This window comes from Glycine max, chromosome 10 (assembly GCF_000004515.6).
Source record: "Glycine max cultivar Williams 82 chromosome 10, Glycine_max_v4.0, whole genome shotgun sequence".
Classification (NCBI taxonomy): domain Eukaryota; kingdom Viridiplantae; phylum Streptophyta; class Magnoliopsida; order Fabales; family Fabaceae; genus Glycine; species Glycine max.
In genome coordinates, this window is record NC_038246.2 from 49,214,536 (window position 1) to 49,229,276 (window position 14,741).

A 14,741-nucleotide genomic window follows, 5' to 3' on the forward strand; every position below is an offset into this window, starting at 1 on the left:
AACAGAGAGATATTTGATTTAATTTTAGGGAAATCCTGTGTTACAAATTTACAATCGAACTTGATTAATTTAAAAAATAAGGAATAAAATGAAATAATTATTATTAGCTAAGTGTAGTCCCCCACATCACATCAGAGAGGCTTTTTATAACAGCGGTGGAAGGTCTCCTTCTCTCTCAATCCACAAGGATATATAACAGCGCTAGCTCTTGTTAAATTCTTCTCTACCTTACTACTCCCTCACTTTGTGTTAGAATCATCATGGGTTTGCAAAACCAATTAAACGACGTGTCGTCGGGTTCGATTCCGCTTCTGGTGTTGGCGCAGATAGCCACCTGCGTCAACTACCTCCGCTCCATGCTTTTCGCGCTTTTGCAAACCCTAGGTCTCAGCCGATTCCACTCCGACCAGATCGTCGACGAGCGCTTCCTCGCCGCCGTCGGATCCGGCCTCGCCGGACTTATCATGCTCTCCGATCAGCTCACCCTCAGCAGCCAATTCTTCCACCATCACCACGGCACCGCCGCCGGCCACGACCACGACCACGACCACCACCCCTGCGTCGTGTGCCAGGCCACCTTCGAGGACGGCGACCAGGTCCGCATGCTCCCCTGCCGCCACGTCTTCCACCGCCGATGCTTCGACGGCTGGCTCCACCACTACAAGTTCAACTGCCCACTCTGCCGCTCTCCGCTCTTCTCCGACGAGCGCGTGGCACTCACGGAGCGCCGCCTCGGCCAGCAACTCATCTCTTGGTTCTCCCTACACTGATGCGGCCACGTTTCGTTTTCTGAACCTCCACTTTTACGGTTTTACCCCTCTCACGCGATCACTTTTTACAGAGCTGTACGCGGGTTTCTTTTTCTGTTTTTCTTTTCCTTGTTTTTAATATTAGTTTTTTTTTTCCCATAGGGTATTAGGCTAGATTTATTTATTTTTCTCTTTTTAACAGTAATTTTTCTGAAGGTATTTTTTGAAGGGTTTTCTTCCGTCTGAAAATCCTTTTTGAGATGCTGTAAATTTTGGACTCTGTGTTTATGGTAATAATCGGAGATAGTAGATGTAAAGTTTTCATGAGAAGCTTTGGTAAAGATTGGTGGAGACTTCTCATTCATCACCGTTTCTAGCTAGTAGCTATTGCAAGAGAGGGAAGAAAAATAAATTCTGGAAATTAAATTAAAAAAAAGTCAAAAGACAAGTTGAAGTAAACAATGGCCTTGGGCATTTATCTAAACTGCCAAAGAAAATTATGATACATATGGTCATTAGTCATATAAACGCAAGTGGAAATTATTGAGACCTCTTTTATTGCTGATTACAAGTTTTTTATAATTATAATTAAAATTTGACATTTCACGAGTTATGGAAAACAATCATGTTGTGTAAAAAAAAACGATCATGTTACAAATTCACTAAACACAAAATTTAAATATGTGTTTTTATATCTTATTCTCTAATAAAAGTTTAAGTTTTATTTAAATAATCTGTATTGATATTTAATGATTTTTTATTATTATTTATACTATTGAAATAAAATTATTACTCAAATTATTAATTTTGATACGAGAATAGTACTAAAAGCATTTATGAAATTGTATCTAAGATTTGTTTATCAAAGTGAAAATGCAATTTTAACAAGAGAATAGTGTAAAAATTTAATTTATGGAATTTAATTTAATTTTTTTTATTAATAGGTGGTATTAAATATTTATTTGTTTTTCATATATAATTTAACCTTGTGTGTTTTGCAACTGTTTTTTAATGCATTACATTTGAAATTGAAGTGGAAATTAGTTGGGAGAAGGTAGGTTTGTAGTGCTTGAGGCAGAGTGAAATTGGCTTGGCTTGTTGTGGTCATAAATGAACTTTACCTTCATTGAAAGGAAATAGATTGGCAGTGGCAGTACAGTTTTGTATGAGTGGAAATGTGCATCTTTCCAATTTGGCAAAGGCTGTGTTCAACTTAGACTTCAGCATGCCGCGCGAGTATCTACGTCACCATTAAAAGTCAGTTGAGGTGTCACGGCGACTACAGACCAAACTAGCACCTTCATTTCTGCATAAATTTAATTTGATTTTTACATATTCCACTGTTTTGGTACATTTTATATATACTGATTGATTTTTCAATAATTTAGCTTAATGTGTAATTGCTGTCCTCTTCCAGTTTGTTAATAAATATTTCTTTGGTGGACAACAATGTATAGGTACTTAGTGCTGGTTTGGTTGTGAGTGAAGGATCGTCATGTTTTGAATCAGGGATCATTTAATGGTATTACAACAAGCAAACTATTAGAGCACGTAATATTGGTGGTGTTAACTTAATTGGGATCACATTCGCTATTATCTAGTTGTTGTTAATCATTTTGTTTGCTTATATAAGAACAATAATAATACAATTTGAACAAATATTTAAAAGTATAATAACTAGTAAGCACATGGTATTTAACATGAGTTCGTTGACAAATAGGTTTTCGTAGAAGTTAATACAGACATAGTCATAAATATTTGTGGCCTAAGATCTCGACAGCGTTATTACATCAACAGTGTAACATAGGAATGGTTAGTACAAATATTTGTGGCCTAAGATCTCAGCAGCGTTATAATAAACATAAATGGAAAAAAAATAAATTGGGAGCGACTGCATTGATTGACTTGCCTAATTGCACGGCCCTGACGCCCTGTTTCTTGCTATTTTTCATACACTAGCATCCGCACTTTACAAAGTGTAAAATGTCTATATTTACATCAACTGATTTTTGTCAAATCATAAAAACATTCTTTTTCTCTTACAAATGGAAAAAGGCCTAACAAAAACGATAATTTAATACTGTGAAATTAAAAAAAAAAAAAGTGAAGTGCAAAAACCTTGGTATTATTGACATGCATTATTTTAGCAAACAAGTCCAATGATTCGTAATTTAATCTTTGTATAATTTTTTTATAAACAATAAAACTTGAGACTGAATCTTCAATCTCCGCATCATAATTGCAGCCTTGTGTTATGACAAGTTTAGTATTACGAGCATCAATAATGGTCCAGATTGTGAAGGGTGGAGAAATATAGGACCATTTCACACTCCCTTGTTTTCAGTCCTAGCTGTTGTTGATCGCTCAACAAAATAAAGGAGGCTGGCGCCGAATGGAAACAAAAAATTATGTAATTGCCCAAATGAAAAAAAAAAATCTTATCTGCTCATGACAAACTATAGATTTTCCATTTCTGGCATGTTTTACTTTCATGTAAAACTTGAATTCTTATCCCTAATCATCAAAATTCTATCATGAAAAATTAAAGTACAAAAAAATGTTCTCTGGAACAACCTAGACAAATGAGAAAAGATGTTTCATAGGTAGCAGAAAATGAAGAATAAAATTTATTTTAAAATATTTTGTGTTTAATAAGTATTTATTGTCTATCTGAAAGCTTACACTGTTAATTAGTCAAAAAGGTTATTTTTAGTATGACTTTTAAAATAATAATTATAAAATTAATTCAGTAAACTTACAATTACTATGTGATCCAGGACATGTATTGTTTATTCAAATCACAAATTAGTGGCATTGAATCCACTAGAGGATTTGGATGGGAAGGTTTCCTTAATTTCTTAGATGTCAGTATAAAATTGGGTTGAGCTGGTTTCCGTAGCACAATATGTTCCAAAATAATTGCGACGATTGTGATATTTGAATAGTTTTGGTGGCATTGGGTCCCCAACACAAAATGCCTCTTGCTGCATCACTTTCACATTTTTTGTTGTTTGCATATTTTAGAATGGACCCAATCGTGGCTTAAGCCACCGTTGTACAACTTTGGTAGAAGTAGTGGACTATCTCAAAGAACAGTCCACGATTTTTCTCTCTGATTGCATCATCATTGCTATTGTTTAATTCACATCCATGGTCAACTTTTTTTTATGTGTTTTCTCTTCATTCCTCTCCATCCATCCTGTGCTTCCAAACCAAGGAGTTCAATGCCAAATAAAATTCGTGAAGGATGTGATTGTACTTTCAACACCCTTGAGTTATCAATGATAATAATCGTTATCATCATTAAATAGATCTCGTTGTTGAACACTCAATCATTATAATTCTTTTGAATTTGGATGCTTTATAATGCTCAGGAAAATTTATTATTTCATTCGTTTTAACCCCCTAAAATGATTTTCAAAGGTTATGAGAATTTGCAAATCAAGGAGAATATGCACTCACCTCTTCTTTTGAATACTCTTCCAAGTTAAAACTTAAAAGTCAATAATCGTTTCCTAATTAGATACGCTCTTGGTATAAGCATATGTGGGTAAACTTGGAATTGAATCCCCTTAAAAAAAGTTATTTTGATTTGATGCCATTTTTTATACTTGGAATTGTCTCCAACTATATACACGCATGTAATACTTTAATCCTTCAATAATTTTGATTTTATTTTTAGTCTATAAGAAAAATGAACTTGTACTAATTCAGTCTTTAAAAATTTATTCATGATTTAAAAATATTAACTGGATAAAAGAAAGATTAAAATATCTCACATTTGTAATTTTGAAAAATTATTTGTAATTTTGTCCAAAAAACTATATTTGTAATTTTTTAAATGAAATCAAGTCAACTAATCTGTTAAGGATAAAACTGAATATTTATTCGGGCCTGTATGTGAAACCAGCTTTTCATTTATGATTTTATGTGCATGTGTTTGGCGGGCGTACTAACTATGTTCTCCAAGGTTTAGAATGTGGAGTTGTAAATCTGCACAACATTAATTGCAAGACAATAGGCAATGGCAGATATTGTGCTGAGGACTGAGGAGTGAGGTTTCAACTTTAAGTACTAACTTAAAACCTGATTTTTTTTTTCTTTGCCTTTTTTAGATAAGAGACTATAAGTGTCTTTTATAAAAACTAATATTTCTTGAATTGGATACGATCAGTATACATAATTTTTAATTCAAAAATACTTCTTAATGTAAAATAATTCTGTATCCTTTAATTTGATCATTATATTCAATGATTATTATAGTATTATCAAATTAAAATAACTATTTTGAGCGAGGACTCAAGTATTGTTCCTAACTTAACTATGTTTTCTGTATTTCTTTTATTACAAGCATACTATTTTTTTTACTTTATTTTTTATTTAAAAATTATATTAAAATCATTCAAACAAATTTTAAGTATTTTCTATTATCATTTTTCCTATATAAACTTAAAATGGAAAATAAAAATATAAAACATTTTGTCGTACTAAATGGTTCGTAAATTTTTCTTTTTTATCAATAATTTATTTATTAAAATTTTGATAAAAACTAGTTTTTTGGATATCATTTGTCTTATTTAGAACTATAAGACTTGAAATAAAAGTTGTTAATTGGGATGAAATGATTCCTTACTAAATGATCTTCATGCTTGCTAGTTGGTAGAATTAATTTATTTACAATAATTAATTTAATTATATTTAATAATGACATTTCAAAAGTGATTTTTGAATAATTATTTTAATTTAAATGATAAACTAAAATTATTTTTAAAGTACAGGTGTAAATAGATATTTTGTATACCATATAATATAAAGTCTCAAAGGAAAATTTGAAAATCATGGTCCGAAAAATATTAAGTTTGATTCTGTTAAATAAAATTTTAAGTTCAAGTAGATTAAAAAAATATGACTAAAAAAAGAGATTTTACAAAAAAATAATCACTTAGATTACTCGGTGATTAATCACTGAGATGTCATCTTGTAATTTTTTTGTTATATATTTTTACGGAAATTTATTGGTTAGCAGAATAATATAATGTTTCAATCAATAAATGACGGGGAAATTGAATATTATTGTAGTATTCTTTCTTTTCTTAATTAAAAATCTTTATTTCCCTAATCATATCCTATGGCAGACTTCATAATTTTCTAAACACACAGCACGTTTTCGCTTTCCACGTCACGAGAAGCCTTTTTGTTTTCTTTACTAAATATCTAAAGATCAAAAGTGGAAAGTACTCTTAACAGTTTGAAAAATATGCAAATAATTTTGTAACGAGATAATTGACAATAGAAGTTGAATGGACCAAAATCGATTGACGATGGCTTATGGAAAATAAAAGAAGTCAAAAGAATTGAAGTCTTGTTTAGATAAAAAAAACGAATTATTTTTATATAAATTAAAATTAGTTTATATTAACTTTTATGAAATGTTTTCATTTATTTTTTGAAAAAAATTAAGATGCATAAGTTGATTTTAATTTATAAAAAAAATGTTTTATTTTTAATTATAAGCTTTATGAATATTTTTTATTTTTATCTAAAGCAGATCTAAAATGTAGAAGACAACTAGTACAATATGATACGAACTTAATTTAAACGACGGGAAGACATTTTAAATGACTAAAAAGCTTGGTATGAGGGAGAAGGATGGAATTGGATACGTAGCTAGCTGTTTTGATTATGATAAGATTGTGATAACAACATCGATGATTAATAATGTCACATGGGTTTTAATTTGAGAGTATAAGAAAGTAACAACGACTTGAAGACTCCACAAAAAAAAAAAACTCCTCAACAAAAATGTTAAAAAGTAAAAAAAAAAAAAAAGTGAAATACGCGATGTAGTTTTTTTTTTTTTTGTTACATCATTTCACGTTAAAGAATTACTTCTATATTTAAAAAGTATTATTTTTAAAGGTTTTTCATGCATTTATTTCAATTTTTAAAAATAAAAAATTTAATTAAAACCACAAGCTATTTTCAACAACTCTTCATAAAATAATCTGCTTTTTATTTTTTAAAAATAAATTTATGATTATAAATAAATATAAATTAACTTTTTTAAATTTTTAGAGAAAATTTAGTAGATTATTATTTACATTGAGTCACTTGTTTTTAATTAATAGCAAATAACAAATTTGCTCATAAATCATAATTCTATGGCATGAGTCCATGACCAAGATGAAGACTTGGGTGAAAAAAAGGTAAGATGAGGATTCGGCACTTTCGGCTGTGAGGACCTTTCCATTTTGAGTAATACTATTTTCAAAATATATTTTTATAATAAGTTCCATAAATAATATAAAATAAAATAGGCGATGTGATCAAGATAAATAAAAAAAAAAGTTGCCAAAAATACAGTAAAAAATAATAAAAGCAACAATATTTTTAAATTTATAACAATTTATTACTCGATTAAATGAGTTAAATCCCTTAAAATTTGTAATCTATGGTTATTTGAGCTAACAAAAGAAAATGATTACTAAGTTAAAAGTAGTGATAATATGTATCATCCATAATTTTATAACACTTCTTATTTATTTTTATCTTTCTTTTTGTCATATCATCAATTTTATCATTTTTGTTTTTATTTTACGCTTTTTTTTTCTCTCTCTCCAGGTTTTAGATTGCATAATAGATGTCTACCAAAAATTTTCTTAAATTAAAAGGATAAATACAGGTTGCAATATCGCCAATACGATGTACCGATATATAGGTAGATCATTATGGTTTCTGGATCATAATGGAATCAAGCAATATAAGGCAAAGTTCATCTTGGATTGCTCATTTCTAGTAAGGGCCCTCCATTGTTAGCCTCAAAACACAGTTTGGGTTTTGTTCTCGAAAAAAATTTCCTGTAATAGAAGTGACCTAATTTAAAGCACTCAAGTGAGGTATAAAATTTAACTTGCCTTCCTAGGTAGAGAGAAGACTATTTATCATGCCAATTGGTGGATCTCATTCTCATATTCTCGGGTTGGTGCATTTATGACATATCAATATGTTTCATCATATTCTCTTGAAGAGTGTGATTAAGTTTAAATTAGTTGATCTTTATGAGTAAAGTTGTCTTATGATAATATTTCCTTTAATTCCATAATTTTGAACTTAGATTGGATCAATACTGGCACTATAGGAATATGACTTGAATTATAGTTCGATTATGCTTGCTCCCCATTAATGAAATATGACATAATAGTATCATTGTCTGATTTAATCCAGGTATGTACACAATTCCTTAACCTTAAACACAAGGTGTGTATAGACTAAAAGCATTCTCATCATGATCCGATTCAATCTAAGTATGTAGATAACCTCCTCACCTTAAGTATAGGGTGTATAAATATTAAAAGTGTTCCCATTATTATCCAATCCGATCTAGGTATGTATTGAAACTTTCATATGTACACAAACATGCATCCGGAGCATTTATTAGTTAATTTTCACTAATCTTTTGATGAAATATGATTAAATGTTATTATTTTTTTAAATATAGTACTAGTTTCGAACTACCTAATAGTATATCGGCGGGACAACAGAGCTACATTGGATCGTGTGGATTGATCTGAAGCTCTAAACTCTAATTCAATTTTATCTGTAGTACTCTAATATTTCAGCACATTTGCATTTGCCAAATTGTTTGACTGGGTCTCACTATTGATAATATCGGTTTCTTCTTGCTTTGTATCACATTGGATTCCTTTTTTTTTTAATGTGAACAATAATTGGATTTTGATTTATCTTTACTATCTTAAACCAAAAGTGTTAAGAATTGAGATTATGCGCCACTCACTTAGATATTTTATGAAATTATAAGATTAGTCTAATGGTAAAGAAAGAAAAAAAGAGTGAGAAGTCTCGTTTAATTTTTTCACTAACAATTAATAATTAACATTTATTGATAAAAAAATATTATCAATTTTATGGTATCAACATGGCCTGCAAATAGACCTGTTCAATCCAATCCACCAGCAAGTAGCAACAGATGGTAGTTTTTTTTTTTTTTTTTTAATACTGATCAGAGATTGGTACATAGCTAAAACACAACATAAGATATACTATCTCTTTTGTTATATACTGTATATATAGAAGATTCTTTTAATACTTTACAGTAATTAAAATATTTTAGTTAATTTAATTAGTAGTATTAATTAAATCTGTTAATATTTTGTATAATTTTTCAGAATTACATTTAAAATTTTGGGATTTCATTTTCTTAATCTCTTTTTATCTACTAAATTAATGTATTCGATCGATCCATTCTCCAGTTAAAGATAGGGTTCAGTTAGTCACATTTTTGCTTCTCATTTCAAGTCTCATATTTTTTAAGGTAAGTTATTCCCTAAATTTAGCCTATCATCTCTCTGCAGAGGAGAAAAAAAGAAGATAAACTCTAGGTTTGAGTGACTTTATTATTTGAGTAAACAAAACGACACTTCTAAAATTTATACTTTATACTAGTAGATTGTAGCCAAAACAAGTGAATCGTGAGTATGAATTAATGATTCCTATTGCGTTGACTTGGACAAAAAAACTTGATCCCAGCTGAAATGTCACACTGTCATATATAGAATCTTGCAAGAGACTCAATATCAGATTTATTTAAGATTCATAGCAGCATCTTAAATTATGACCAAAAACCATTGAACAATTTAGTTGATGATCATCTTCATCTCAAATATTGGCGCATACCAACGACCATTCAACGAATGTCCTCTCATATTTAGTATTTAATAATGAAAATGTCAACTAACTTTCCTGCTCTTGCAAGCTGAGCCAAGTTCAATTCCAAATCAAGGAAGATGAGAATCAAAGAACCTTCAATCATTCTTTTCCTTGTCTCTTCCTTGTTGCACTTGCTCATTATATTTCCTTAATCTCAAGGCAAAGAGATTGTAGTGCAAAATGCAGAGAATAGAGAAATATCAGCTACCCTTTTCGCCTAAGCCGCCAATCATTAATTCGTGGTGGTCCTGACTCCTGATTATTTCTTTGTGACAACCATGGGGTCATGTTAGAATTTTGGTTGAAAAAAAAATAGTAAATAATAATCTAAAATTCTTTAAACAATTTAATCCTAAAATATGGCATATACTTTATCCAGATAGAGTTATATTTGGAAAGGGTGAAAGTGAAATGAGACAACCATTACTATTAATTAATCTTGAGAAGTAATTCTGAATAAGGATTCTAATATGGGAGGAGAAGGATAGAAACCATCCTCAAAACCCCTGTGACATCAACAAAGCAATCAAAACACATAAACCTAATACATAGTATCCACATGTGTCCAATTGGCACAAATATTTGACATTCGATAAATTCGAGAATGAATTATATTAAATATGTTACTATATATATTAGTTCACATAGGGTTTAAAATCCAAAACGTGTTGGAGTTTGGTGTTGGGAGTACCATGTGAAGCCAGTTATAACTATATGACAAGCAATTAATTAATCAGCACTGTTGATGTCAGCTCAGCTTAGCAAATGGAAGTTGCATCCTGCATGCAGCCGTGACAGTCACTAGATTGATCAGGAATACTCATGGTGACATTTGGTATCAAAGGCTAATTTTTCACACAAAAATAGTATCTGTAAATTGTTCTAAAGTCTAAAACCATAAATGATTCAACCTTTAAAAGAGCTCATGAAGGGAAATGTGTCTTTTTTTTCTTTAGCTAGCTATTTGCAGTAGTGCCTACGTATACGAGCATCGGCGTTCACTCTCCTTCCAGATGAAATGACCCTTTTGGATTTCCCTGTAGACAAGATTCCAACTTTTTCAGAAGCTGTTGTAGAACGGATTTGATTTTGGATGGTTAGTAGATTTGGGCTTGTATTGCTACTGGTTGTGAATGTGCATTTTACAACCCCAGATCATATTTTAAGGAGTAAATTATACCCACACTTTCTGTATTTTTAGCTAATTGAGCTCAATATTGGTTCCAGCCTCATTCATGGCTAATGCTACCAAGCGTTATCATTTACTAATTTACTATAGTATTGATGTATTATCTCTATTCTTAGATGTAGACTTTTTTATTTTATTGCTTCTTCGACTTTTTTTTAAAGTTTGGTGTATTAATTATTTTTATCATATAATACTCTTAATTAATTATAGTATTTCCTCTAAATATTAATCATTTTTTGTGAGAATTAATTAAGTGGAAAAAAAATAAAGGATAATTTTAGAATAACAACATAAATAATTGATAAATTTAATATAATTAATTAAATTAATATTTTTTTATTGAATAATTATTTTTATTAAACAAATTGAATTGGTTGAACGAATCTTGTATTTAAAAACAGAAACAGAGGTAATATTTGGTATAAAAAAAATCAAAATTAGCTATTTTTTATCAGGTATGTTGATATTTAAAGTGATATATAAATGAAAAGATACTTTGACATTATCAAGCACCAATGATATTTTGAAAAACCACTCAGAACTCTCGTTTGCCGATAAAAAGAATAAAAAAAAAAACACAGGCCTCTCGTTCAGCGGGTTCATCATGTGATCAAGAATAATTGATGTCAAAACTCAAAAAGTTCTTTTGCGCCTTAATATTGTTAATGACAACTAATTTTCAGCAAAGACACTTTTTTTCTTAGCTTTTGGGCAGGCAAAATTAAATTTACCAACTTTACCTCTGTTAGCTAAGACTAGAAGGGCGATTTGTTTGTCTAAAAAAAAAAAAGGGCGATCTGTACATTGTCCCAAGCACCGGCAGAAAACAACTACTCTTTTTATTCTTTTTCTACATCGTAACTACCCTGCCCTTTTTATTTGACACCAAAATAAATAAAGACTCAAAAAACAAAAACAATAGACAACTGATAAATGTGCAAACATATATATTTATTGAATTGTGTCATCCGTTAAAAAAACCCTGTCCTAAAAGTTCAAAATACATATTTCCTTTTTATTTTTTAAAACAATAAAGATAACAAATATAATGGGTTTTAAATTTATTCAAAATACTTTTCTATTGTTAAAATGTTCAATATATTTTATTTATTTCTTCAATCTCAAAATGTTTATTTTTCTTAACTGTTTATGCACTAGTATTTATAACTTACGTATACTGGACCTTTTGAGACAAATTATAGACAGTGGAAGGGAATTCAAATTTCTAATTGGTTACAAAAAAGAGGTTTTAATTGATTCAAGCTAATCCTTTTCGTTATTTATGTTTGCCATGCACGAGTACATTAGTTAAAAGACAAACTAGCTTCTAGTAGGTAACATGGATAAAGACGTATCATGTATCCAATTTGATTCATTTCTTGCGATTCAATCTATGCTGGAATATTCATTTATCATTAATTGGTTTTCATTCCAAGTTTGTGATCAAACAGACATTAAAGTCCAAAGTGATCAATTTTCTTTCACCAAAGGCACACTCTGCTTTTTCCATTGCTTTTGCCTCTCTCATTATTCTTTTATATTTTCTTTTGGACGTTTGGTAACTTATCATTGTCTGCTTTGCATCTCCTATCGAAGGAAGGAAAATAAAAATTAAAAGCTGAAGATCGAAGAGCGACACAACGGAAAATTAAGAAAACCAACGTCATTCATTCATTCCCTTTATATTAAAATAAACTCACAACAAAGGAAAATACATTGATGGGTGTAAGTGATGCATGCCAGAAGCATTAAGTTCCTAAATTAACCAACCAAACTAAGAACAAAACTCCCCATGATACCCATTTGACCAAAACCACCACAACCAACAAAGCAACCTCGTATGCATCTCTTACATCCCATGATTCTTCTTCCATCATATCATAACATTAACATATATAACAAGAAATAACCCAAAGCAAGAAAATCAGTGGGAAATACGTAAGAAGAAGTAAAATACAAAATTTAAGGACCTAAAGTTAAAGGTAATTCGGACCGCTACCCTCAATTCCCCGCGATGCAATGATAACACTCTCCCAATTCTTCTTCACAACATTGTGATGAGGCAGAAACTCGGGAGAGTGCAATTGCAAAGCCATTGTGTTGTGTTGTTTCCTTCATTCACCATCAACTTTTACGCATATTTACCGAAATACCCTTCCTCCACCCTACACCACCGTCGTCTACGACAGAACGAGCATCCTTATTCACCGCCGTAGCTTGAACTCTCAAAGGCACACTCCTAGAGGCCATGTTTGTGGGGGTGATGAAATAAAGTTATGAATGATAATGGATGAGTGACAAGGCTAAGAAAGGCTCAAGAAAATGGAAATGGGGAAGCTATAGCAAAGCTAAGGCTAAAAAAAAAGACTTGAAATAGAGAGAGTGTGAGAGGGTGTGAGCATAGGGACAAGGGGTGACATGATGGGTCGTATATAAAGGCGAGATTTTAGCTTTTGGTTTTGCATTATTATTATTATTCTCATTTATAAAATGCATGTGAAGAAAAAAAGAAAACAAAAGCGGAGTTGAAATTCTTGGTCTAATATAGTTAAGGGCATGTTTGTGGGGAATGCCAAAATGTCCACTAACTCGGTTTCCAAAGCTCTTGGAATTTTCATATTCATTTTTCGTGGGTTAAAGAGGAAGAGGGAAGGGGAAAAAATTGTAGGGGTTTGATGGGGTTTGTTTGTCTGCGTATGTGAACGTGGCTTGGTTGTGGGGTAGAAAATTGGTGTTTGGTGGTTAATGTGATTAACTATATATTTTCTCACTTAGCTCAACACAGAAGCTTTTATGGGCAACTTTTTGGATTTATTACCTTATTATTGAGGAGGGTAGTGTGTAGTAGTGGGGCATTAACCTAGATTGGAGTGAATGGATACGGGGGCGGATGATTGGCCCAAGGTGCAGCTAACCCCACCAATTTGTGCGTCCAATTTGACGCGGATGATTGAGTAATCAACACAACGAAGAAAAAAAGAAAAAAAAAACAATATGCCCAAAGCAACATGGTCATAAATGTAATTGGGTAACAATTTTCAAATTAGTAGTAGGAGCTAGCTTAAATATCATATACTATCTCATTCGTATTTAACATCTTTGCTTCTGATAACAATATATGTCAAGGTTTGAATCTTAATGCCGCAAGTGAATTTGAGCTTAACTTATATATACTATATCAACCATAGTACTTAGTATTGTTGAGTAGCTCAAGTGTCAAAATTATCCACACAGGGGTCACATAATCAATTGAGAAGGTAGTTCTTGAAGTTATATAATAGACCCAAAAGATTGATTTTCTTTCTTTCCGCGTAATTTCTCTACCTCTTCTTTTTCCTTCTTCGCGCTGAAACAGAAACAGTGTGTTTACTTGAACAGTTGAGTAAACACTCGCGATTCACATCACGAATGTGTAAACAACTTTTATCCTGGAATTTACTGAACAATTTTTCCAAGTCCAGCAAACGTGCAACACAAGATGTCTAGTGTGGACTCCACGCACAAGGAACGTCAACATTTTGAACTAGGCTATCACAAATTGCATGCGCATTGAAATTTAGGAGTTGTTGCAGTAAATGGGGAAGACAAGGAGAAAAAGACACTTAAAAATTCTACCCTGCGCTAGCTCATGCAATCTTTCTTTGCTTTTGTAACAACCCTTTGTCATAGTCAAAGATTTCATTTCTACTCATAATTAACCGTTCATGTGTATGGATCTGATCACGTTTATACTAGTACTAGTTAATTTTACGTTAGACCATCTATCATTTTTATCGCAATTGAGTACGTGTACGTACATTCATTAATTTCTATCGGCAAAATAAAAGTTAATCATCTTAGAAACTAACGTGTGTGGTTATTTATAAACATTTTTTTCCAATTATTGTGTAATGATCGATCATATATAACATTCAAAAAGGTTGAATGACGTTTGTCTTGTAGCTAGGTAGGAAGAAAAGGGTGTGCGAGTGGGGATGGGTAACATAAAATTTAAAAGTAAGAGAAATCAGAGAGACATTGAGAAAATGAAGTTGGGGCACTAGGACTTTGGATTGTAAGAAATATAATGGGCACCA

General features: G+C 31.2%; 1 protein-coding gene across 1 annotated transcript; it reads left to right on the forward strand.

Moving 5' to 3' along the window:
* On the forward strand, positions 1 to 1,076 carry LOC100803789 (E3 ubiquitin-protein ligase RHA2A). The gene has a single exon (XM_003536613.5). The coding sequence runs from the start codon at positions 261 to 263 to the stop codon at positions 768 to 770; it is 510 nt and encodes a 169-aa protein (XP_003536661.1). The 5' UTR covers positions 1 to 260; the 3' UTR covers positions 771 to 1,076.
* Positions 1,077 to 14,741: the final 13,665 nt, after the last annotated feature.